The sequence below is a fragment of the Diadema setosum genome, chromosome 15, assembly GCF_964275005.1.
Source record: "Diadema setosum chromosome 15, eeDiaSeto1, whole genome shotgun sequence".
Taxonomy (NCBI): Eukaryota; Metazoa; Echinodermata; class Echinoidea; order Diadematoida; family Diadematidae; genus Diadema; species Diadema setosum.
In genome coordinates this window covers 31,156,019-31,183,743 of record NC_092699.1, presented here as the reverse complement: position 1 = coordinate 31,183,743, position 27,725 = coordinate 31,156,019, and the positions used below count along the sequence as shown (strand labels likewise).

General features: G+C 38.8%; 1 protein-coding gene and 1 non-coding gene across 2 annotated transcripts in view; one reads left to right on the top strand and one right to left on the bottom strand.

Moving 5' to 3' along the window:
• The window catches only part of LOC140239038 (ATP-dependent translocase ABCB1-like), a 39,939-nt gene extending 17,545 nt beyond the window's left edge, over positions 1 to 22,394 (top strand). Inside the window, exons 8-24 of the mRNA XM_072318935.1 lie at positions 168 to 336; positions 838 to 1,074; positions 2,090 to 2,293; positions 2,969 to 3,139; positions 3,731 to 3,920; positions 4,867 to 5,000; positions 6,800 to 6,949; positions 7,864 to 8,043; positions 9,522 to 9,605; positions 10,281 to 10,484; positions 12,829 to 12,929; positions 16,266 to 16,406; positions 16,764 to 16,920; positions 18,938 to 19,135; positions 20,322 to 20,525; positions 21,243 to 21,389; positions 21,991 to 22,394. Of these exons, the coding sequence (XP_072175036.1) occupies positions 168 to 336; positions 838 to 1,074; positions 2,090 to 2,293; positions 2,969 to 3,139; positions 3,731 to 3,920; positions 4,867 to 5,000; positions 6,800 to 6,949; positions 7,864 to 8,043; positions 9,522 to 9,605; positions 10,281 to 10,484; positions 12,829 to 12,929; positions 16,266 to 16,406; positions 16,764 to 16,920; positions 18,938 to 19,135; positions 20,322 to 20,525; positions 21,243 to 21,389; positions 21,991 to 22,185 (2,866 nt within the window). The 3' untranslated portion in view covers positions 22,186 to 22,394. The remainder of the gene's footprint in view (positions 1 to 167; positions 337 to 837; positions 1,075 to 2,089; positions 2,294 to 2,968; positions 3,140 to 3,730; positions 3,921 to 4,866; positions 5,001 to 6,799; positions 6,950 to 7,863; positions 8,044 to 9,521; positions 9,606 to 10,280; positions 10,485 to 12,828; positions 12,930 to 16,265; positions 16,407 to 16,763; positions 16,921 to 18,937; positions 19,136 to 20,321; positions 20,526 to 21,242; positions 21,390 to 21,990) is intronic.
• Positions 22,395 to 27,405: 5,011 nt separating this feature from the next.
• On the bottom strand, positions 27,406 to 27,477 carry Trnag-ucc (transfer RNA glycine (anticodon UCC)). Its single transcript has one exon. It is a non-coding gene; the product is annotated as a tRNA-Gly (tRNA).
• Positions 27,478 to 27,725: the final 248 nt, after the last annotated feature.

Here is a 27,725-nt window from a genome sequence, read left to right as displayed (position 1 = left end):
TGGGCATAATAAAATTGATGGGTTGAAGTAACACCTCAATTTGTAACTGCATGTTGCAAAAGTATGTTTGCCGTTAATCAAAACCACACCGTAATGGGATGCTGCTATTGGTAAGATAGGGTCTTCCCACTGCCCATTCTTATCATGGATCTCGCATGCCCTTGCAGGTATGGGCCAAAGATGGTGAGTGAGGGACGTCTGACTGGGGGCGAGGTCATGACCGTCTTCTTTTGCATCATGATTGGCTCGTTCTCCATCGGCAACATGACCCCGTCGCTCAGCACCGTGGCGACAGCCAGGGGCGCAGCAGTCACTCTCTATGACATCATCGACAGGGTAGGTTGGATCCTCGGGGTTTACTCTCGATTCTCAGTCTTCTTTGTTATATGCTGTGATCCTGCTGGAACCACTAATGAGGGATTTCTCGTGTTTAACCGCTACATCTTGTTGCTATATCAGTGTTCAGCATTAATTTGTAAGCGGGTTCAAGGTTACATTCTGCTCATCTGCAGATAAAGATCATATGAGAAAAACAACATAACGACACAGTGATAGACCTGTAATGAGCAGAGTACAGTGGGGTGCACCTGAAGGGTTTCTTTCATGTCTTTATGTTTCTTTACATTTACTAGGGAGCTTGATTGTTGACATCAACATGTTGAATTGCATATTAAGTGGGTGATATCTAGACTTACAGCTGTTTTGTTTCGATGGTTTAAAATTCTGGGTAATTTAAACTATAAGAGAGAATATCACTGTTTAACTTGTAACTGGTCTATTCTGATTGTCACAAATCTCTAATGATTGCTCTAACCTCCATTTTACCATCTATCCCAGGAACCAACCATTGACACACGCTCCTCCAAAGGACTCAAGCCAGCCACCATCGAGGGCAACATTGACTTCCAGAAGGTCCATTTCTCCTACCCGACCCGCCCGGACATACCGGTCCTGAGGGGCATCAGCCTGAGTGTGAAGCCGGGACAGACTGTCGCCCTCGTGGGTTCGAGTGGGTGCGGCAAGTCCACCACGGTCAACTTGCTTCTGAGGTTCTACGACACACTGGAGGGACAGGTAAAAAGGAGTTCAATCTTTAACCCTTTGGGTGCCATGAACTTTGAACAGTGTGAACAACATATTGGAGTTTCCTGTGCCGATTATTTGACACTCTAAAAGCACATACACTGTACACTGTAAAGGGTTAATGCTCCTTTATGCTCTAAACACTTAGCTGGGAGCTGTAGCCTATGGCTGGTCCAAGGAGACATACAGTCAGTAATACAATCCAAACCATAGCCTTCTTTCAACTGCTGCCCCCCCCCCCCCCTCCATCACCCCCACAAGTAAGTTTTATTAGTCAGATTCACACAGATGTACAAGCAATGTGACAGTGCCACGCAATGCCATTGTATTAATTTTTCAAAAAATTATCATTTATGCCAAATTATGCTAATTTATGCATAATGATGTATGAAATCAGACAATTTGGTATAAATCACTAAATAAACCTCAAAACAGGCACATCTTTTGTGTAAATATTCTTTTTAGTGTCCTTAGCAAATGTAAGAGAAAAAAAATTGTGCCATCAGAAAAATTTCTCAAGTAGTTTATTGTGTTTTGGAATTTCTTATGTATTTCTTTGTTTTTTCGACTATATGTTTTTCACTGTTTTTCGATGAAATTTGTTAGCAACATTGTTCCGAACAAGAAAATACAATAATTTGTATGTTAATAATTGATTTTAAGCAATAAGACCCCAAAATAATCATGCTTTTATGAAATTTGCCTGAAAGCGCAGTTTGCATTGAAATTGTACACTAATTCACATTTTTGAGCAATTTTTGGTCTGATATGCATGTACATATTCCCCCCCCCCCCCCAAGCCTAGTTAGGGTTAAATTATGACCGTGAATGAGAGGGTAACGTTATCCCTAATCATACATGTGTCTGCATGGTGTGTGTGTGTGTTGGGTTTTGCCACTACTTTTCTTGGACGAATTGCTTAACATTCTGTAAATATATGAGAGAGGATTTGTTTTGTTTTGTTTTGTAAATTCATATCTTTGAATTGACTTGCATCCTACATCAGATCTTTGTTGACGGGAATGAGATTCGTGACCTTAACCTCCACTGGCTGCGGAACCGCATCGGTGTGGTCAGCCAGGAACCAGTCCTCTTCAACTGCTCCATCGTCCAGAATATCGCATACGGGCGTGACGGTGCCACCATGGACGAGATCACGAATGCGGCGAAGATGGCCAATGCCCACGACTTCATTATGCAGTTACCAAAGGTTAGGTGACGAGACACAGCATAATCATCCCCTGCACCCATGATCTCATTTTCACTTCTCAATTTGTAATTAAATTTTGTCTCGATTGTTGCAATAATATTGTCGATTTTGCTGTGTTATTCAGACATTATTCTGAAAGAAGCATTTTGGTGTGATATAAACAGTGCATTAATTGCGCTGTTGCACATTTTGGAGTATACACTGTAAATATTTACCAGGGCACATATGACTTTTGTCAAACCAATAAGGAAAGGACTGAATTCACTCCAAATGAGAAAAACCTCAACTAAGCAATGAATGCCTGCTTATACATGTGGCTATGAGTTTTAGAAAAGCAGAAAATAGAAGTTAGTAAAACCATTGTTATCTTGGAATGATTGTTGCTATGAATGTGCAGTCCTTCTCTCTCTCTTTGTTTTTCGCATTTTAGTTAGCTTTGCTTGTAGCTGGCATTGAGCCCCAACTTGTATTCAAGTTTTGACTTAACTACAGGGAGTATTAAATGCTTTGTTTCACTTCGCACGCAGAGACCACACACATACCCCACCCCCCTCAACAACAACAACAACAAAAATAAATAAATAGATAAACCTAAAGGCTCTTTCCACCATGTATTTATATCTTTCAACTTCTTAAAATATTTTGTCCCAAATTTGCATGTCCTTCTGCGGGCAGGGTTATGACACACTGGTCGGAGAACGCGGGGCACAGCTGTCCGGCGGACAAAAGCAGCGGGTCGCCATCGCGAGGGCGCTAGTCAGCAACCCTCGCATCCTGCTCCTGGACGAGGCCACGTCTGCCCTGGACAGTGAGAGCGAGAAGGTCGTACAGCAGGCTCTAGACAGGGTGAGCTCTCTCAAGGTTCTTCTGACCTTTTGCTTGCAAACACAAAGCAGTCTCTGTGCGCTTAGCATAGATTTCAAGCTGACACATCATACCATACTGTGATATTGCATTTTTGTGAAGAGTTGACCGATCTTCTCTCAAATAAGCAAGCAGGAGAAATAACCCCCACCAAAAAAACAAACAAACAAACAAAACAGAACAAAACAAAAAACACAAATCAAACAAAACAGATGCATGTGATGAATCATAATCTTTTCCTCTTTGAATTCTGACTGCAGGGTAAGAATTTCCACAGAAGTTGTTGGTTTTTTTTTCTAGGCGACAGTATGTTTGTGATTGAATATGGTGTGCTTGTGATGTACCTCAAAACTGCTTCTTTCTCATGCCTAATGCTGAGCTAACATAGCATCATATTGGGAAACAAATTGTGTATGGATGACAGTATTTCATCATGAGAAATGTGTAGGAAATATACCACACCATCAATTATATATTGCAATTATAAAGATTACCCTTCGATTTGCCCACCACCCTATGTCATGGTCTGATTGTCACACAGCAGTTGCATCTTACTTGATTCGTTCCATGCAGGCATCGGAGGGGCGCACCACGATCGTGATCGCCCACCGGCTCTCGACGATTCAGAACGCCGACATGATCTTTGCCTTCAATGATGGCCAGATCGCAGAGTTTGGCACCCATGAGGAGTTGATGAAAGAGAACGGGGTCTACAAGCAGCTGGTGACGCTCCAAATGATTGGCAAAGGGGAAGGAGAGAAAGGTAGGGTGGCATCTCTTGTGTCAGGTTAAGAATCAGGCCAACAAGTAAAACATACTTTGCATATGTCTGCAGAAACTATTTGCTCTAAAATGGACACACATGCATAGGTCATGTGTGAAATAACGCTGTGATTGCAAAATAATTATTTAGGTAACAACGAAAATGTAAAATATCAGCTGAAAAGATATGTCGTCAGTATTGCAGTCTGAGAAGATATCCAGTTGTGATTGTTATGTAATGTTTTGTAATTATCCAGTTACAAATTGGCCCTGAGCAGTATCCTTTCAACTTCTGAGCGAGAATGAATCGCATGCAGCATGTTGGGAAATTCGATTGCTAGGGCATGATCAATCATTATGTAATGTTCTACCTACCCACTACTGAACGGGGAGGGCACTTCTGCAGTAAAAGTTGCATACTTTCATCAAAATTATTTTACCTGAGTGTGCAATCTCATAATACTTTAATCACAACATTTATAATCGTTCTTGGAACGTGAACCAGTCCTGCGTCTCTCTTGGCCATGATGAAAACGCTCTTTTTAGTCAGACTGATGTTTCCATGATGCTCTTAAAGGTCCAGTTTACCTTTGGGAGTAGTGATATGAAAAATGTTCAAGATATCACATTTCATGCATATGTGTAGGTCTGTTGTATCACAAAAAATCTACCATATAAAATTTTTGCAATAAAGTCTAAAATATAAGGAGATATCAGTATTTTTCTCATTAAACTGTATCTGTAAACGGTTTAGTCTGGAAACATTTCTGTCATAACTATTGTTTACATTTTGTGTATTTAACAATACTTAACATCGATTATGCAAATTCAAATTTTTACAGTGGTAGTTTCTTTCCCCAACTCACATTTTAGAACTATTTTAAAGCACTAATGCAGGTTTTTGTTTCTTCTGCAAATGACAAATTATGCCTTTGATATCTTCACAGATGAGGGAGAGGACGACTCAACAAAGAAGAGGGCGGGCAGCTATAGCAAGTTAGCCCGGCAGCTGTCCAGGAAGAAGTCACGCCACATGTCAGGCGGAAGCGACTCAGACAAGAAGGATGAGGATAAAGAAGAAGTAATTCACTCTTTGTCAGCTTGAACCACTGATCTCTGTAAAGATTAACTGAATAGCTCATTGGCCCATTCACAAAGTGAAGCCACCGTGCCGCCATCTTAGCAGGCGCACTGTATGGTAATTTGCATGCATTTTCCAACAGAAACTTTCACCAAGCATGTGATGTTGTGAGCTCTGTATACACATATTGGTAGTGTGCATGATAAGATAGTGTAACTGTATCTTCAAAGCGATTGGCCTGTGAGATATCCAGATATTTCTCGTTCAAATCAGTGACTTGAACTCAGTGTGAGGACCTTAACCTTCTTACTGTCATAAGATAAATTGGTCACTTGTACTTAATAGCAGCTGAGTTCAGAAAAGTGTTCCGTCTTTTCTTTCTTTATTTTCCTATCATCTTCTCAACTTATTCTGTATTCATTCTTTCTTTCCTCTTCTGTTTCCTCTTCCCTGCTTTTTCCTTTGTGAATCTTTGTTTCTTCTTCTCTGCATTTTCTTCTTTGCTGGTGTTGATGTCATTTCTCTGGATCCAGGGAGATGCTGTTTGCACATATCTTGGCAAAATCAAGTGTTTGTTTTTTTCAGTAAAATTGTTTAAGGTGTTGCCCCTTATCCCTGTTGATGTTTTCATTTTCTCCCTTTTCTTGCTTCAGTTATAAAACGTGTCAGCAGCTCGTGTAAACAATAATTTCCCTGGGTTTTCATTCTACTCTCCACCTTACTGGTGAAGACTTTAAAGCTAGGGAATCCCATTTGCATGTCTTAAATGAAGAGTTGTATAAATACAGTGGTATGTTGAAGAGAGTATCATTTTAGAAACTCCCATAAAGTATTGAAAGTGGAAGGTAACATTTAGTACATTTTTATTGACCGTTAGATTTTGAATTGAATTTTTTTCGGGGCTCCCCGTAAATTCCAGTACATTACGTACTACATGTAGGCTACCTTTGCAGACCCATGCACTGCATGTGTGTCCATCATGTATATTTTGTGAAGAAAGTTCATCAAAACTTACAAACATTTCTATATACATTCTTGCCACACACTCTATATGTTATTACATCAGCCCTTATACTTTTAGATTTGTGTTTATAGATAAAAAAATACAGAAGACTGCAACAAAAAGGCTTAAGTGTGGCTGACACACAGAACTACTGAGTAGTTGAGTTTTGTGCATTATTCAAATTGTAGATAACTGTTGACTTCCAAATTTCTCAGCAGTGGCCTAAACAAGTCCCCTGAGGTTCATATTTAATGTTTTGCTGCATTTTGGGAGGTCTGTAAAAGGTATCCCCTACCTTTAAAAGTAGAAAAAGAAAAAGAAAAAGAAAAAAAAGGTTCAGCAAAGAGGTTTCAGGGACTCTGTCCAACCAATCCCAGCTCTCTGTCCCATCTGAAAGTCAAACATGATACATTGCATGCCATCAACCCTCCCCCGATGTTTTACCCACAAAGAGATAGGATCCCCCATTCCCTCCTCCACCAATTGCACAGTTTGATAGATGTGGACTATAACTCCATTGTACCTGCCAACTACCCTCCTTAAGTAGGAACATTCCTTTTGTTTTAATCGGAAAGAAAATTAAAGTTTCATTCAATGTTTTGTTACCAATTTTGTCAAGACCTGCTAATGTTGTCTTCTGGGAGAAAAGAGAAAATTCCAATTTTCGCTTCAATTTCTTCAAGTTATTATTACGTATAGAATTTTAGGGTTGTTATATTATTAAAAGTTTAATGAAAGCGCGGATCCTCCACACTACATCAGTGCCAAAACGTCATCGACTTCATTCTCTTTGCAGGAGGAGGAAGAAGTTCCGTCTGTCAGTTATTGGGAGGTCCTCAAGTTGAACGCCCCAGAGTGGCATTTCATCCTCGTCGGTACCTTTTTCTCGGGGGTTCTCGGTGTCACTATGCCCATCTTTGCTCTACTCTTCAGTGAAATTATTGAGGTATATACAGAACTTTTTACTCTGTATACTTTGTAAGTTTTACTTATTCAAATCATTGTCACCTTCAACAACATTTTTTTTTTTTTTTTTGGTGAAAATCATACGAGATTTTAATTGTCAGTTTCGGATTGTTAAGATGTGCAACGAGCAGGCGTGTGTGTTTTGTCTCTTCTGACTTCCACTGAAGGTGTGAAATTAGGTTCCATGTGAGTCATCTTCCAAATAATATGAAAGGATTTCTCTCCAGAGAGATGTAATATGCAAGAGTAGCTGCATTATCCAATTTATGATTTAAATACACATGTACCTGTATATATTTCATAGTTGAAGTGAGACTTACAGTTCAAGGATCAAAGTTTTAAGTTGAAAGTTGAAAGTTTGTCAGAAATTTAAAGCAATTAACTGTGCACTACCTAGGGCAAGCAATGAATTTACAGTGGGAGAGATTATATGTTTGTTTGAACTATCAACATCATGCTCCCTGACCGTTTAGTGCTGCATTGGAAGCGAAATGCCACTCTAGATTCAATTTGACTTTAACAAATAAGAGCAGAATCAAAAGAGCAAAATCGAAGAGGTTTCATCAACTTGGACATACAATAATGTAAGATATGGAAACGTTAGGTGTCACATGGTTGGAACGGTAGGCTGTGATATCATGGTCCTGTCTGCTTTACATAATGTGGGTGCATCTAATATCAATTTACTTATTTATATCAATGATAGAAAGAGTACTAATGATGCTGATTTTGATATCATTATTATTATCATCATTGTTATTGTTATTACTATTGATATTACTATCACTACTATTAATACCATTACTATTACCATCACCATCACCATTACCATTACCATTACCACAATACCATTACCATTACCATTACTTTTATTTTTACCTTTACTCTTCCCAGGTTTTCAGTCTGCCCGCAGACGAGATTGAGGAGGCGGCAGTGTTCTGGTCCCTCATGTTCCTGGCCCTGGGTGGGGTCATGTTTGTGGGTTACTCCATCAGCATCAGCTGCCTGGCCGTCTCTGGGGAGGAGCTTACCCTCCGTCTCCGTCGCAAGGCTTTCTGGACCATGCTCAGACAGGTATGAGTCAATGTCTTTTTGTGTTTGTGTGTATTTGTGTGTGAGAGAGGGAAAAGTAGAGATTTTTGTTTCTCTGTGGGCATAATGCTGTTTACGCTGAACATTTCGCGAGGTTTTTATTTCCACAAACTTCATGAGTCTGGTGCTATTCACGAATTGAAGGACACGCAAAAATATTAGCTCTCATTCCGACATTAAATTGATTAATGTGACGTGCATGTACATTTCTCCATTCGGTACTGTACTCCACAATCGCGAATTTAACCAATTTCGAAATTGTCCAAGAAGTCCCAGTGCACAAAAATATTTGACTTGCTAAATAAAGGGTGCATACAGTGCAGTTTTGTTGTTGTTTCATTGTTGTGTAAGCCCTTACATCATTCATCAGTCACATATGCATTCATTCATCCATCCATTCATTACCTCCGCCGAGGGAGGAGGTTATGTTTTCGTTACCGTTGGTTTATGTGTTCGTTAGTTAATTAGTTAGTTAGTTTGTCTGTGTGCAAAATAACTCAAAAAGTAGTTAACGGATTGGGATGAAACTTGCAGGAAAGGTTGAGAATGACACAAGTAACAAACGATTAACTTTTGGTAGTGATCCGAGAATTTTTGGGGAAGTTATGAAGGATTTTTGATATTTTGGCAGGTAGGGTCAATGAACTTGGGAGTTCAGGCTGTGCGTATTTGAGGTTTTCATGCGCGCACTAAAGTGCGTGCTCTAGTTTCTGCTAGGGCGAGGCGCGCCGTGCAGCTGAGGGTTTATGACGTAACAAAGGCTTCTATATTGGGAAATCGGGCAACTTTCAGAACACTATAAACACTTTCAGCATGCTATAAGGCAGAACAAGAAGAAGAACAAGATCAGTGATGGAAATGAGCTGCATGCTTGGCGGAGGTCTGCGCTCTCAGAGTGCTTCTCTAGTTCATTCATTTAATTATTTGTTTATTCATGATTTAATTAATTTATTCATCCATTCATTCATTCATTCATTCATTCATTCATTTATCCATTCATTCATTCATTAATGCATTCATTAATTCATTTATCCATTCATCCAGCATTCAAACATTCATGAATATCATTTATTCATTCATTTATTACTTTTTCTATTTTACATTTCATCATGAAACAGACTACAAAATGATTGCTCTATTTCTTTTAATTACATAATGAACACAAAAATAATGACTGTTTGAAGCATTGCTGTTTACCCACAGTCTGTATATCTGTGGTTTTTGTTGCATTAATTCACCTTTGTATTTCAAACCTTGAGATGAACATGATATCATTCCTGCCAAGTGTATAACTCAATTTGTGAAGAGATAATTGCTCTCATACAGGCAAGTTATCGTATCTACACAATGAACTGATACATCTTGTAATAATGATAATGATGAATGGTGTTTTATGTGGTTGTTGACCCAGGATATCAGATATTATTTTTGTATCATCTCTCATACCATTTGACTTCCAGGATGTGACATACTTTGACCAGCCAAATCATAGCACCGGGGCCCTTGCCACAAGACTATCAGCAGACGCCTCCAACGTTAAAGGGGTGAGTCTGGACTCATAACTCAATGAAACTTCACCCCAGCTACTTCTATAACCTTTGATAAATTAGTGCAGTCATACCAATAACAAAGGTACTTTGTCTATTTCAGTCATGTTATGGAAATAAAACACTACCAACTCCATTCAGTCCAGTAGTATGCAGATATACAAATGACTGCAGGCAATTGTTGATTTTATGCCCCCGATTTTAACCAATCAGAATTGAGGATTCATTGAATGAGATGTGTGATGATGAATGGAGAAAGACATCACCAAGGCTTCTAGTGTCATGGCCTGAAGAAGAGAACTGTGACAAACAAACAAACAAACAAACAAATGAACGAACAGACAAGGAATACGTTAACCCATTGAGGATGGGCTGATTTTGCTATAACATGCATTTCCCATTGACACCTGCCCGAGTATACTCAAGACTAGTCTTCAATATGTTAAGGAATGCTTAATACCAACATTACATCATGGCAAGTGTAAAGGAAGAATCAAATTGGCATCACTGAAATAACTTGAAAAGGGATAGCTATGCATATTTGCACATATACATGGTTATGGTTGTGCTACCTGTGCCAGAAACAGCTAGGGAGTTCTGTCTCTGCACCCCCTTCCCTGCCTCTTCACCCCCACTTACCCCCCACGCCCTGCTCAACCCCCCACCCTCTAGGCGACAGGTGTACGCATCAGCTCTCTCCTCCAGTCCTGTGTTACTCTGGCTGCTGCCCTTGTCATCGGCTTTGTCTTCGGCTGGAAGCTGGCCCTGGTCGTCCTGGCTTGTGTTCCGCTCCTGATTGCTGCTGGGGCCATCCAGTTCAAACTGATGCAGGGAAGTCAGAAGCGGGACTCGGAGCTCTTGGAGGAAGCAGGGAAGGTGAGAAAGAGATGATGATGATGATAATGGCGATGATGGAGATGATTGTTATGGTGGTGATGGCGATGATAGTGATGATGATGGTGGCGATGGTGAAGACAGTGGTGATCGACGATGACGATGGTGACGACGATGGTGATGATGACGATGGTGGAGATGATGATGACGGTGGCGATGGTGAAGACATTGGTGATGATGATGACGATGATGATGATGATGACAATGATGATAATTACGATGATGATAGTGATGGTAATGGTGATGATGGTAATGATCCCGATGATGATAATGATGGTGATGATGATGATCATCATCATTGTCATCATCATTATCAACAACAGCATTCATATAGTGCCATTTGTCTGTAAAGAAGATTCAAAGGCACCTGGTTCCCACAATATGTCACACATTATCCAAAAAAAAAAAAAGTTGCAGGAAAAGATAGGTCTCTATTTCAGATTTGAAGGTATCAAGGTTATTGTTACAGTTCTGGAGATGGATTGGTAGAGTGTTCCACAGACGTGGAGCAACCAAAGAGATGGCTCCATTCCTGTATGTTTTTAAGCGAGCATTGCAGGGCTGCCAACCTTGAGTGAGAGTTTGGCATGAGACACTGCGTGGGAGCGGAGCGACCTCCTGGCTAGCGCCTGGCGGCCTGCTGTGCGGCTGTACGTACGTACGTACTACGTACACAGTCAGTGTATGTAAAGCGATGTAAAGCACACGTCATAGCCATACATGTATTGTAATTTGCCAAAAGTACAAGCTACACTCGCGTGGTATAGGTAGAAACCAACTGTAATCCAATAGCTCGTCTTTGCGCGCGAACCGAAAACAATTATTATTGGTTATTAAGCTTTACACCCGCGCGGGAAAATCTCGAAATTTTGGGCTTGGGCATATCGATATTTGGAATATCAGAGAATTTAGAGATATATTTATTTTTGTAGACATGTACATTCCATTTTGGGGGTTTAGCGTGAGATTTTGTTTATCAGAGTGAGACAGTCAAAATTGGTTGAATTGCGTGAGTCTCACGCTCAGTGCGTGAGAGTTGGCAGCCCTGGTATTGAACACTTGAAGAGTCCAGTCCTGCACAGCGTAGTTCTGAATTCACAATGGATCTTTAAGATCTTCTTTTGCCAAACAGCAGCCCTTTTAAGGGCTACACACACATGGTGTTACTCGGCCGTCAGATGGTAAAACGGTCTATCTCGAAAATTGCTGTTCTGAGAAAAATGACTTTAAAGTTTAGAGGTTTGAGCTTTTTTAGGAGATGGGTATAAAGCATTTTTAGCAATGGGACAAGAAGAAGCATATTAAACACTGATAACTGAAGAATTTTGTGCTTATTTGGGGTCGTAATTATAAAATAAATGAGATTTTTGTGTAGATAAACTGTTTAACCACAGCACATGTATACACTCTCGCTACACATCATAAGATGGTAAAATGGTCTATCTTCTAGATAGACCACAAACACTATGTAAACTGGTCTAACTCGAAGAGAGACCGTTTTACCATCTGACAGCGATGATTTAAAAAATCTCAGTTAAGAAGGTTATATGGTTTATGTAAAAGATAGCTCATTTTACCTCTAAACGATATTACCGACAATGGGCTAACTGAAAGATAGACTGTTTTACCATCAAATCTGAAGGAAAAATACAAAAAAGTACCAAGATAGCGGAAATATTCTCTAAAACAAGACATGATGGGATTTTCTCGATAGCACCATTGGAAAGAGCACCCTCACATGTCCCGGAAAGTGAATTTACCTCAAAAAGTCAAATTTTCAAGTTTAATAGACCGTTTTACCATCTGACGGCCGTACTGCAAACCTATCTTCCTTCATTTACATCGCCTTTCATGTACAGAGGAATTACACATTTAACTCTTTACGTGCCATGGTGGAAACCCCCTGTGTGCCACATTATTCTGCGACACCAACGTTGTCATGCTTTGAGAAAACATTCTAATGCAAGCTATATGTGAGAGGAACAGAAACGCAAGAAATGCTTTCATTGTACTGCGGCATTTGGCGATTTATCGATCGGTGTGGGCGGGTTTGTGGGTTTGAGTAGAATATGCGAAGTTGGCATGCCGTCGACTGAGTCAGGCGTGCGAACATGGCACATAAAGAGTTATGGTATTGAATGTAAAATGGGACCTTTTTTCATCGACTTGAGCCATTTATGTGACATATTTAAAGATTATGCACTGTCAACTTACACAGAGTTGACTGTAATTACAATACAATGTAGGTCAATAAACACTTATCAGTTGGTGAATTTCTGAACAACATTCCTTGATTGATTTGACCTTCTGGTCTCCTTTTGCACAGATTGCCGCTGAAGCCATCGAGAACGTGAGGACGGTCGCCTCGCTGACTCTCGAAGACAAGATGTATAAGAGCTATGCAGACATGCTCCAGGTTCCATTTGTGTAAGGCTCAGGTGTTCCCAAATTTGCCAGCCACTCAACCTTCCCTGCATGTACTTTTTATGCTGATTAGCTCAAATGTCTGGATATTGTGCGATAAGTAGATTACCTTCTCCTAGTATTATTATTGAATGAGCCGAAATTTCTGCAGTGGTTTTTATTTTCTTGAATTTCACAAATTGCCTTTGAATCATCAAAATGACATTACAGGTATGCAACTATGAAAACATGCGAAAGTATCATCTCTAAAAAAAAAAAAAAAAAAAAAAAAATGAAAAACCTTCGACGAGAATCAATCTGGCTACCTTTACAACTAGGTCAAGTTTGGATGGATTACTGAATATCATACTGATGACAAAATTTGGCGAGGTAAACAAAATGCATAGGCACATAAAGGGTTGAAGATTGGGATAGCAAGGGTTAGAGGAAAGATTTGTGAAACATGTGTTGAAAGATTGAAACAAATCCAGGCAGTATTTTCAAAAATTACAAAGTTCTGAGTTCTGTTTATTTCTGTTTGCCACCATGTTGTTGTCTATGACATAGTAAAACGATGTAAAGAAGAAGTGTCAAATTATCATTACAAGATAATAATCTTCTCAAATTTTCATACAAATAGAAAAGCTTGCTGTTGTATTTATAGCTTTCTAGCTATTTTCTTGTTCTTTCTGCACAAGGACTCAGGGATGCAGTAGATGTTAGTCGCATAAAATATCCATGTGAACAAGAAAGCCTGCTTGCTATGAAAGTCATAGAGATGTTTGCAATTGTAATCTGGGATGATTTTGACTTCAATGCTGAATGCTGTTGGTTGCAGCTTCCTTGATGTTGCCATGGTGAGGCAGAATGATTTTTTTCGACATACATCACTTGCAGTTATTGTATAAAAGCATTTCACCAGTTCAGGTGTTTTTTTTTTTTTTTTTTTATCTATAATGCAATAGCACCATCTATAGCAACATTAAAAACCCTAAAAGCATTACAACTGTGACTTGTTGTACCCCTGCCACACGTAGTGTGAAGGGGGTATATAGGAATCACCATGATGTTGGTCGGGCAGCCAGTCGGTCGGGCGGTCGGTCGGGTGGTCTGTTGCAAAGTCTTGCGTCGCGAACTTTTTCTACAGTTTTGAAGCAATTTAAATGAAACTTAGGGTAAATGATGATATTGAGGTATAGATGTGCAGGACATGTTTTTTTGTGTTTGTCGGACAATGCATTGCCATGGTAACCATAATTTTACCAAAACCTTGTGTATTGAATAACTTCCATAGTATTTAAGCAATCAATTTCAAAATTGGTATCTATGATGATCTATAGGTGTAGTTATGCAAGACACTCTTTGTGTTTGTACTTGACAAAACGTTGCCATGGTAACCGCATGTTTTCTTCGAAATCTTGTGGAGTAAACAACTTCCACAGTTTTGAAGCAATTGAAATCAAATTTGGTAGGCATTATGGCCTTGAGGCATAGATTTGGAACACATAATTTTTGTGTTTGTCGGACAAAGCGTTGCCATGGTAACCATAATTTTACCAAAACCTTGTGGATTGAATAACTTCCATATCATTCAAGCGATTAAGGTCAAATTTAGTATGTATGATGATCGGGAGGTGTAGTTATGCAAGACACCAAATTAATGTGTTAATATAGGAAAAATGTGTTGCCATGGTAACCACTCATTTGTGTGTCAAATTGAACCATTTAATCTATGAAGGTGAAATTTGGTGTGTATGATGCTCTTTAAGTGTAGTTTTGCAAAATGTCCCTTGTATTTGTATCGGACAATGCGTTGCCATGGTAACTGCATTTTTTTTTAAATCCTGTGGAGTGAACTTCTTCCACAGTTTTCAAGCAATTGAAACCAAATTTGGTAGGCATTATGGCCCTGAGGTATAGATGTGGAACACATAATTTTTGTGTTTGTCACACAAACCATTTCCATGGTAACCACAATTTTACCAAAACCTTGCAGATTGGATAACTTTTCCATCATTCAAGCAATTCAAGTCAAATTTAGTATATATCATGATCTAGAAGTGTAGTTTTGCAAGACACCAATGTGTTAGTTTAAGGAAAATGTGTTGCCATGGTAACCACTCATTTTTGTATCCAAATAAACCATTCAAGCTATGAAGGTCAAATTTGGTGTGTACGATGGTCTTTAAGTGTAGTTATGCAAAATGTCCCTTGTGTTTGTATCAGACAATGCATTGCCATGGTAACCACACTTTTTACCCATACCTTGTGGAACTCAGTGTCAACTCTGTAATTGTACAGTAAACTAAAATTATTCTGTTTCCAATTCGACAAGTGCACAAACTTGGTATTAACGTCATTGCCCTCATGACATCACATACTATAAAGCAACACAAGGGGCAGGGGTATTAATCACCTTCAATAATTCTAGTTGTCGAGCCCACCGGAGGTAAGGGGAGACTAAGGGATCGTCTGCGGCGTCCATCCGTCGTCTGTCCGTAACGCTACAAAAACTTCAATAACTCTTTACTCTGGGCTTCAATTGCAATCAAAATTTGAGGGAAGAGGGGTCATACAAAGTTTCACATTTTACCATATATGAAGGTCACCTCAACGTCAAAGCTCACAGGCAGGGGTCAATGAACTTTAGGGCCCAATGTTAAGTTTTTATGCCCCGTTTTTATTATGGGTCATAACTTTTGATCCATAACTCCATTTGTGACCAAACTTGAAAGGTAGATGCCCCTTGGGGAGTGGATGGTCACCACAAGGTCAATGGTCACAAGCATGGGTCAACGAACTTTAAGAGCCCAATGTTAAGTTTTTATGGCGTGTTTCTATTATGGGTCATAACTTTTGATCCATAACTCCATTTGTTACCAAACTTGGATGGTAGAAGTCCCTTGGGGAGTGGATGGTTACCACAAGGTCAATGGGCACAAGCATGGGTCAACAAACTTCAAGGGCCCAATGTTAAGTTTTTATGGCACGTTTCTTTTTTACCATAAATTTTTACCCTTTTATATTTCTTTTTATCTGTTATGTCTCTTTATTTATCTGTTATATTTCTTGTACGCGAATGGGCAAGACACATTATGGCACTTGCCTTGTATTACTTTAGTTATGACTAATGACTAATGGCTAATGGCTATGCCTAATTTGTTTCTAAGTAATCACAAATCAACCTTAACACGATGAGGACGAGTCCCATGTCTACTCGGGCAAGCGTCAGTGGAAATTGCGTGTTGTAGCAAAATCAGCCCATCGTCAACAGGTCTATGATAATAGGGCTGTATGAAATGGGTTATGTCTGATCAAGCTGCAACTCTAACCCTGTATGTACTTTTGGATGTCCAACAGACAGAGTCAGGTGAACACCCAGTACTATGGCGTTGCCTTTGCCATCACTCAGGGAATGGTCTTCTTCCTTTATGCCGGGGCCTTCCGTTTCGGAGGCTGGCTGGTCTACCAGGGAGAGATGCTACCCGATGAGGTCTTCAAGTACGTACCTTTCTCTTTTTTCCCATTTCATCATAATAAATGAATATCATAAGCAGCAGGTGCTGTTGAGAAATTTCTGTAGGATCCTGATCAAGCATTTAACCATGAGTACTGAAATTTAGTAATGTATTGAAAAAGTATTAAATAAAGCAAACAAACAAGCAAACAGACAAAAACAAAACATACCCACAAAGCAATACTTTTTTGTTGTTGATCTTTCATGAAAATCAACAAAAGAGAAGCAGATGAGAATGATATGATGTTGAAAAATTTGCACTCTTATTATATGGGAAATGAATAGAGGCCTTTGAATTGAATAATTTTTGGTACAAATTTGGCATGTGTGACTCCCCACAGGGTGGTGTTTGGCATTGCATTTGCTGGCATCTCGCTTGGCCAGTCCTCGGCCTTCCTCCCAGACTATGCCAAGGCCAGACACTCTGCCAACCTCATCATGAACCTCTTTGCCACCCAGCCCCTCATCGATAACTACTCCAAGGAGGGCCTGAAGCCAGTAAGTGCTCCCACCGTCTCTCTTTCTCTCTCGTTTTGTAGCAGCCTAAAAACAACAGATTAACCCTTTCTGTCCTTTTTTGAGTTCTGATTGACACAGAGAGCCCCATAATGTTGTACACACTGTCCAAAGTCCTTGACACAGAAAAAGTTAAGAAGCAGAATATCTTGTCGAGAGAATCAATGTCAAATGAGCAGTGTTTTGTTCCTGTAATGTAAACAGAGAGGTAAGCAAGATGTCAATATGTGAGGATATACCTGGTATACAGTAAACAAAAATGGTGCAGGATATGACAATCAAAATATTTCTGACATCAGTATTTTCTTTCCTCTATAGAGCGGGAGAATTACATCAGTGTGTTGAAAGTGTATTTAAAGAAGACAACAAATGTAGTGACTTGTCTTATCCACTGAGTGGGTTAGTATTTCAAAATGCAAACAATCTTTCTTCTCTTTTATAAGTTCTGAAGAACAAAGAAGTCAACCCATTTGTATGTGATATGGTTTTTCTGTTAGTGACTTTGCACCGTGCTCACACCCATATGTCCCTTAGTCAGGGGATATGACTGCTGAAATTCTAATTTCAATTTCAATTTATTTTTATATTGCTCGGTGAAAAAAAATACATCAAATATGAAAAAAATGAAATAATACATGATATCCAGCTGGGAAGCATGATAGAATATTGCAAACATTATAATAAAATACACACTGTGCAGTGGCCAATCTATGAAAGCTGGAATCTGAGAATAAATGGACTAAAAAGTCTTCAAAAATACTTTGATCAACTTGACAAGGCTTAGGAACTGAGTGTAAGATTTTATTAGAGTTGCAAGATATAATGGGGCTTCTTTTTGTTTATTTCATTCATTGTAAGAGTCGTTTTTATACCCCCGCCAAACGAAGTTTGAAGGGGGTATATAGGAATCAGCGGACGGTCGGGCGGTCGGGCGGTCGGGCGGTCGGTCGGGCGGTCGGTCCGTTGCAAATCTTGCGTCGCGAACTACTTCCTCAGTTTTCAACCGATTCCCATAAAACTTGGCACAGATGTGTGCCTTGGGTTGTAGATGTGCAAGACGTATTTTTTGGTAGTACCCAAAAGTACGTTGCCATGGTAACGGCATATTATGGGCAAAAATGGGTACAAATCTTGCGTCGCGAACTCCTCCCACAGTTTTTGATCAATTTTTATGAAATTAGGTACAGATGTTCATCTGAATATGTTAATGTGCAAGACACATATTTCCGCAGTGGCAAAAAGTGCGTTGCCATGGTAACGGCATGTTATTGGTAAAATATAGGGCAAAATGCTTCGTGGCAAAACTGCTTCATCAGTGTTCTTCCAATTCTCATGGAATTCATATTGAATGTTTGTCTTAGGATATAGGTCAGCATGACACATTTCTTGACAGTGACAAAAAGTATGTTGCCATGGTAACAGCTCACATATTATGAGCCAAAATGATGGAAAATTTTGTGTTGCAAACTACTTCCTCAGTTTTTGCCCAATTTCCATGAAACTTGGTACAGATGTGTGCCTTTGGTTGTAGATGTGCAAGACGCATTTTTCGACAGTACCCGAAAGTATGTTGCCATGGTAATGGCATATTAATGGCAGAAGATCAAGGAAAGATCTTGCGGATTTAACTACTTCCTCAGTTTTTTGACCAAAGCTTATGAAATGTTGTTTTGACCAAAGCTTATGAAATGTTGTTTGGCAGGGGTATAACCAGTCGCTGTAGCGACATTTCTAGTTTTACTTGTTAAGTTTTTGATATGATGTCACATATGAGAATACTGTTCTAGGTTTATGATGATGGTAAATTCAGGGTGAATGTGTTACTCACTTTTGTGACTGAATGATGACATTATGCATGTCCCGAGGGAGCAATCTGCCATGCTAGTGTAGGGCTTGGGATAGTTTTCTAGCACACTTACGTAAACAACAGCACAAGGCAGCACACATGCAATTACTCTGCTACTAATTTGATTATGATTATGATTTGATTTGATTTCAGCAAAGACTGGAAGGGGAGATCAAGTACAGCAACCTAAAGTTTGCCTACCCCACCCGGCCGGACGTCACAGTCATGAAGGGGCTGAACTTGTCGATCATGCCGGGACAGACGGTGGCACTGGTCGGGGAAAGCGGGTGCGGGAAGAGCACCCTTGTGTCCCTCCTAGAAAGATTCTACGACCCGGAAGAAGGCACAGTGGTGGGTGTTTGGACACTTCATGTCAGAACAGTGTGGTTGCTCCTGTTGAAAAAGTGTTACTGAGTTAAAAATAGTAGCCAGTCATAATTAAACAGTCATGGGTTGTGGTTTTATTAACATGAATCAATTTCCAGCAACATGACTAGTTGCAGTGAGAAGGACTGTAAAACGTACGTCTTTTAATGATACAGTGCACTCCCGTTACAACGAACACGGTTATAACGAAATTCCGGTTATAACGAAGTAAAAATTTGGGCTGCAATGTCATCCACTCAATGTATTTCTATTGTTTATTTGTTCGGTTACAACGAAATTCCGATATATGTAACTAAAGAAAACTGCCGGTCCTGAGGACTTCGTTATAACGGGAGTCCACTGTACATGTGACCGTGGCTGTAGGTTGTAGGCAAGAATGCATGAATGATATGGGATGCATGAACTGTGCATGTGTTAATAGCACATATTACAACTACAGATAAGTAGACACAAGTAAAAGAGAGTACCTGGTCCTTAGAGAGACTGTGGCCAACTCCCCCCCCCCCCCCCCCAAAAAAAAAACAACAACAACAACAACAACAACAACAACAACAACAACAACAACAAAACAAAACAAAACAAACAACAACAAACAACAAACCCAAACCAAATCAAACCAAACCAAACCAACCCAACCCAACCCAACCCAACCCAACCCAACCCAACCAAAACCAAAATCAAAACCAACATCACAAAACAAAAGAAAGAACAAATTCAGTGCAAGTTGATGGCAATTTCTAGGTTCCAGAATGCCAGACTTAACTTGTCCACTGGCCTGGGGGCAGCTAAAACTCACAGCTGGGCAGATGAAATGAACCTAACTTTCCTGTTATGAGGATGGGGCCACTCTAAATATCCAAGTGGACATTTGGACAAGTGGGGGAAATGTTTTCTGTGGTAACTGTTTGGTGGTATAAAGTTGGTGACCCATAGCTATGCAAGTCCTTGGGACAAGCAGATTTCTTTCCTTATATCAAAATTTGGTTATAGCTGAACAGTAAAAGTAGACCTACATGTATTTCAAAAATATATTGTGTAGATGATAATTTAGGGACCTGCATTTTTACTTCAATGTATCAAGAATTTATGACTGTGCTTTCTATTATGGGAGTGCACTCTATATTCATAAATATCCTTCTGTATTTTACAGTCTGTGGATGGTAAGTCCATCAAAGACCTCAATGTCCAGTGGTTGAGGGCCAACATGGCCATCGTGAGCCAGGAACCGATACTCTTTGCGCGCTCCGTCAAGGAGAACATCGAGTACAGCGTTGACGGTGAACTGGATGAGGACAGCATCGAGAAGGTTGCCAAGATGGCCAACATCCACGACTTCATCTCCTCCCTCCCCACGGTGCGTATCACGATGGGGATAAAGCGAGCTAGCCTGTGGAAGGGCGCTATCTGAAGAGAAGTGCTATATCTATGAAAAGGCTCTCCTGGAGACATAATACACATATTGTTGTCATTATCAGCATCATTCGTAGTATATAGTATTAACCCATTGAGGATGGAATGATTTTGCTACAGCGTTCATTTCCCATAGACACCTACCCGAGTATACTTGGGACTTGCCCTCAGAGGGTTTTAATAAGCAGTGTGCAAAATGGTCTTGATTGTTATAAGAGAGTTTTGTTATGTCTGACATGTTTATAACTAGGTTTGCTCTGTAAACAAATGTAGTGATAGATGCTCAGAAACATTCTACCTTTGAAACATATGGAACGGATCATCTTATAGTTGTCTTAACTGTTATATAGCAGGGCTCAATAACATTTTTTTTTCTCTCTGGTAGCCTGTTTGGGGCACCAGTATCTTTAAATTTCAAATTTTAATGACCTCAAAAAAAAGCAAAAACAATTAGCAAAAAAAAGATGGAAACATATTATCCAATCTGAATTTCACTTGCCCAATTGAACCACCTAAAGATAACACAAACCTTTTTGAAAATGGTAAGGCTCAACATCAATTTTTAAGTGACTGCAGGCCACCACTACTGTTGAGCCCTGTATATAGTATACAGACACATGGTTGGGATTATGAAATGTTCACTACATTCTGTCTCCTTCAGGGTTATGACACTCTGGTGGGTGAGAAAGGAACCCAGCTGTCCGGGGGTCAGAAGCAGCGAGTGGCCATCGCCAGAGCTCTGGCCAGGAACCCCCGCATCCTCCTCCTAGACGAGGCCACGTCAGCCCTCGACACGGAGAGCGAAAAGGTGAAGGAAGAGTAGCACATAAAATTACAGGTCTTGTTTCAATTTTGTCAATCCTCAGGAGTTATGCAAAAATTTGATTCTAGTAATAAGATGATAACGTTGATTTTAAGTTATTCCCTGCACTTTTGGAAAAAGTGCAATTTGCTATTGTTGTCTTTAAAGTTCATGTGCCCAGTCATGCATGACATTTGTCAACATAATTAGGTATCAATGGAAAGAGGAAGAGTTCCCCTTTCCTTACAACCAACACTGAGCTCTCCATAGCTGACAGATATAGTATAGTAGCCCTCCAAAGTTGGATTACCTTTTTTTTTTTTTTTTTTTATATGCACTGTACATCTGAGTCCATCTCATGGTCAATGTTTGTTTTGTGTGGAGTTTCACATTGTCTACCCCAGTTCCCAGGACAATTACTGATCGATGCCCAGACAACTATTCACGCAAGGGCATATATCTCTGAATCATAATTAATGTCAGTGCAATGTTGTGCTGCTAATTTCTTTTGCAAATATCAGAGACCAACTGCCCTCCAGGATAATTGTTCAAGGAGACTTTTCCCTTTCAGTCATGAATAAACATTTTGGTTGTTTTTTTATGCTAGGTCGTGCAAGAGGCTTTAGATAATGCTATGGAGGGGCGCACATCGATCATCATCGCCCACCGCCTCTCCACTGTCCAGAACGCTGACGTCATCGCCGTCGTCAGGGAGGGGGTGGTTGTCGAGAGCGGCAGCCACCAGGAGTTACTGAACCTGCGCGGTCACTATTACACGCTGACGGGAGGTCAAAGGTCATAGCATGGATCTTTTCTCCATGGAGATCATCGTAATGTCATTCCAATGACCCTCAATATTATGTCTAATGAGAGAATGAGACTTCCCGATGTGAGGAGCACTGAATTATAGAAGTGTTAAACGCGTGACCTCTTCAGGATGATTTTGTAATGTGGCAATGGCACATGGCTGTTCTAAAAAGTAGCATTGAGAATCCCCTGTTGCTCAGATGTTATACAGTCGAACCTCGTTTTAAAGGACAAGTTCACCTTCATAAACATAAGGATTGAGAGAATGCAGCAATATTAGTAGAACACAACAGTGAAATTTTGAGGAAAATTGGACAATCGATGCAAAAGTTATGAATTTTAAATATTTTTGTGTTGGAACCGCCGGATGAGGAGACTACTAAGGCTCGTGATGTCATATGAGTACAACAGTATAAAGAAAATGTAAAGAAAATTCAACATATTTTCACTTTTTTCGCATAATAAAAGAGCACTTGGCTTTCTAAAGACAATGGGAATAATATTACCCATAACATATGTCAATAACGAGTCAAGGGAATGTGTACTTTTTTCAAAAGATGAAATTTTGTGAAATTCTCTTTATATTTTCCTTATATTGTTGTACGCATGTGACATCATACACTGCAGTAGTCTTCTCATCCAGCGGCAACTGCACAAAAACTTCAAAAAATCATAACTTTTGAATGGATTGTCCGATTTTCCTCAAACTTTCAATGGTGTGTTCTACTAATATTGTTACATTCTCTCAATCCTTATGTTAATGAAGGTGAACTTGTCCTTTATTAAACTAAGAAGCTCAAGTATAGCGAGATACCCGATATGATGAGGTAATTTGCAGCTCTCATTCCTTTTATGTTATTTTGTTTTTTAATCCCTTATTTAAGATTTACCCAAAATAAAATGAGATTTCAATTGTTCCAAGCAGTTGATTATAATGATCAAGGTCCCCCATACTCTAAAAGTCCAGGTTGGAAATTAAGCTTTTGCATTCAGGACCCATTCTTTTCCTGTTTAAAATCAATATGAATTGTAAAAATTCATTGGGAATGGGTTAAAGGTGTTTGTATAATGTGTCCTTTTAGACAATGTTCTCACATTAGGGCACAGTGTGTTAATACACTGTAGAGCTTTCCTCGCCATGACGATCAACCATCCAATTATTCTTGATGGTTTGCGACCTCTGTATTTATTTAAAAAGAAATCTTTGCAATAACTGAACTGTAATTAATCAAAACGGGACAGATTTTATCAGAGATTTATACCGTAATTCAAATTCATTGTTTATTTTTTTAGTACTAGTTCATTGTAAGAGCTCTATATAAGTTCCTATAATATTATTGTATTGTATTGTATTGTATTGTACTTACATCGTGATCTTATGATAATATAAACGAATGTGTGCCTTTTTATGAGACTCCATACTTGGGTAGATACATGTACTAAAACATATGTGACCCGCTACAACAAAAGGATCCTAAAGTCGCTGACGGCTGAGCCGAGAAAATTGAGTTTGAAGTCACTTCATCAAAATTGGTCAAAACAATCGGATTTCTGTTTTTGGCATAATTTTGTAGACTAATATTTTGTCTGTCATCTGCCGAAATTTTGAAGCTAAATGATTGAACGAAAGGCAAGAAATTAGCATTTTTCTGGGCCATGATTTTACGACTTTCAATGTAACAGAAACGTGTCCGAAGATTTGGATTTAGCGCCGCAACTAGACTCCGCCCCTAGCAACAAGGGAGTGATCTTATTGGTCAGTGCGTGGCATCCTGATTACTAATTGGTTGTGCGTAGACCGCTGGCGCTAAGCTTGAATGAACATCACAGAGGTCGCTAGGAGCATGCCTTCTATTGTCAAGCGGTGAAGACTGTCTCACCTCTTCTTGATCATGATAGCGTCGGAAGGATAACTTTGAAGGCGTTTTTCTCGAAACTCTGATTTCCTCAACCACTTGACATGCGCTAATAAAATCATCAATATCTCCGCAACCGAGTACTTTTATGAGTTGTGTTATACATGAAATTAAAGTAGAAGAGTAAGGGAATAATGTCATGTCATTTTCAGAAAATTGTCCTCCCCCGACTTTCGGATCTTTTTGTTGTAGCGGGTCACATATCTTTTCCTTGTGCTCTATCTCATGTTATCACAGTGCTTATGGAATGTAACTGTCTTTTGAACAGCAACAGGTACACATACACATTTTGTACCCCATATATTTTACCTCCATGCATTCATTGATTTTCCCATTATTCAAATTTGTCAAGTGCCATGATTGAATAATTGGATACATATTGTATGCATCTTTTTAAGGTCGTATCATGGGAATTTTGCATGTTGATGCTTATGTTTTACTAATTTTACCAACATGTCAAGAGTGTACCTGGTAGGAGAATGGAGATGTGCTTAAAAGTGTGTGGTCCACTTTCTTATCTATGCTACATGTAATTAGTAGATAGTCAAAAGTATCTAGTACATGTAAAGAAGACTTGTTCCAAGTTAAATTCAACCAATTTGGGCACTCTGTGCAATCATCACTTTATCTATGGTGGTGTAGCAAAAATGATAATCATGTAACGTGCATTACTTGCCGTGCCAAATATGCCTGTAGTTACTGCTCAATTTACCTCAGCCTCAGCTTTGTTTATAATCACGACACGTTTGTTTCTGTCCCTTTGGAAGAGGATTATTTCGAGAAATGATGTACTATTTTTTAATATGAATGAATGATGTAGGCCTACTATTTTTGATATGAATGAATGGTGTGAAGAAAATACACATATACTCTTACCTCACATTTGGTAAGAGTCTGCACAAAGTTTACCAAAATCCTGACACTTATTGAATATCTGAATTAGCAAGTCATCTTAGCTAAGTGTACTCTTAATCAATGAAGCAATAAAACTGAAGCAAATGAAACCTTGAATGTTTTATATATATTAAAAAAAAAAACTTTTAAAATGTATGATAATGAACAATAATGTGTCACTTTGAATGTATGTCTGTACATGAGTTTATTTTTTTTTATCACTCTCTGCTCTAGCTAGTACATGATTAAACATTAAATGCTACATGATGTAGTGGTTTTAATTTACAAGAGACAATTAATGACTACATCAAGCATTTTATTTTGTATTTACCAATACCTACTAACCATTTAGGCAGCACTTGCTTTGTTTTTATCTTTTATGATCTGAAATTATGTATTTGTGATTGCTGGAGTATGTTTGATCAAGTTTTAACATTAGATTGAACAGAATGAAAGGAAAGAAAAAGGATAAATAAAGTCCTTATAAACATTAAGGGACTGCCTGGATGCTTAATTTATGACCTTTGACTTTTTGTGTGCATCTGTCAGTTAAATCAAGGAGGTTCTAGATGAGTTTATTTATGGGTGTGTTCATATTTTGTGTTTATATGAAATGCAATGTAGAGCAGAAATTATGTTAGGAATATCATCTCAATTATACTTTAGTTCCATCAAACAAAAAGTAATACATAATACAAAGTATACTTTTGTTAACTCATTTTAGAGAGCAATTTCTCTTTGGTTTTGCCACTTCTGTGGAACTCTCTACCAATCCCACTTTGGAATTGTAACAACTGCAATACCTCCAAATCTTAACTGATGAAGATCTATTTTTTTTCCCTCCAACTCTGCGAATGATGCGTGGCACATTGTGGGAGCTGGGCACCTTTAAATGTTTCTACAGATAAATGGCGCTACATAAATGCTGTTTCATCATCATCATCATCATCAATTTGAAAAAAAAAAAAGTCATGAAATAAAGTACAAAATATATGTGTAGATAATCATATAGCATTGAAACAACTCACACTGTGCAATTAGTAACTAACAATGAATAAAGGTCATAATTCCAGTACATGTATCTCTTAAAGTTTTAAGCCAAATGATCCTGGCACAAAAAACTGTAACACAACAGAACAACTTGGATGTATAATACAAATTTTCCACAACCTCAAAATCTCAGTATTCTGTGTGTGTGTTTGTGTGTGTGTGTGTATGCATGTCTGTGTGTCTGTGTGTGTTTGAGCGAGTTTTGCTATCTTTCAACAAATCCCTTCTCAGTCAAAGGAATTGTTCAAAAGGACATGCTTGCTTTGTTATAGGGACGGTAGAGTATTGGCTGGTGGTGAGAATTCAGCGTTTAATTTTTTGCAAGATATTTAGAAACCACTTTACGATATATTGGGAAGTCTACAATTCTAAGAGGAATTCAAAGTTTATTTGATGAAAATAAGTTTTGAAATGACTGGGTATTATCTAAGAACAGTGTAAAACAAAGTACAGTAGTCCTAGATGCTGTGGGTCCCACTTTTATTCGGATTGTTTGTATTGGATACCTAAGCCATTTCAAAACCAATTTTCATTTATCGAATAAGCTGTGAATTTCTCTTTGAATTCTATGCTCTTTCATATATTTTCATATTTTGGAAGAGGTTTCTCATTATCTACAGAAATCACAATCAAAACGCGTTGAAACCTGAAACCTCTTCTAAACCAAAACTGTACCATCCTAACACTGCTCAATATTGTACCTGGTACCTCTCTCCATTTCTGCATTTTTTGACAAAAAAAGTGTTCTCAATAAGCAGTAAAAATGTGAAGAGGCTTCATGTGAAACTTTTTTTTTTCACATTATCATTTTCATGTAGGCCTATTATATTTTGGATAAGAAATCAATTCTCTAGTGATTGGTTGAAAGAGCTTCACGTGATCAAGTGAAAATGTTGTCATTAACGGTGACATCTTTTTCCAAATATAATGCAATGGAGTGTCAAACAGTATCAAAAGAAATTAGAGCAGCCTACACATCAGCAAATTGTCTTAAATGATATTCCGGTTCTATTTTTACAAAATGAAAAAGAAGAAGAAAAAAAAATAATAAATTTCATAACTTACACAGGTTTCAATCTGTGCGTTCAGGCCTAGAGGTCTATATCAAATCTAGTTGGATTGGCTTATTTTTACAAGAAACACAGTTGTACGGTAGTAAATGACACCATAAAATTGAGAATTTTTTTTCTGTGTTTTTTTTTTCTTTTGTTTTTGTTTTGTTCTGTGTGTTTTGTTTTCGTTTCTTTTGTTTTTTGTTTTTGTTTTTGTTTTTTTTTTTCAAAAAATTGACAGCAAAATCAATATACACACTGAATTTCTTTCATACCATAAGGCCCTTATAAAGGCAAAACAGCTGCGTTGGCCGGGAATCGAACCCGGGTCAATTGCTTGGAAGGCAACTATGCTAACCACTATACCACCAACGCTGGCTCACGGAGATCGAAGGTGAACAAGTAGTATTATATGGTATACTTTACCGAGGACAGAAGGGATTAAAATATAGAGGGTTTCAGTTTTGTTGTAGTTAATTTTTTTATCCATCAAATAGATAAAAACAAATTGCTATGCTATATGCATTTTACTAATCTAAAAATAGTAAGCTATGGCAACGTCGTTACTACTGTGCTAGATCGCCAAGGATGTCGCGTACCGTACACACATCCCCACATATTAC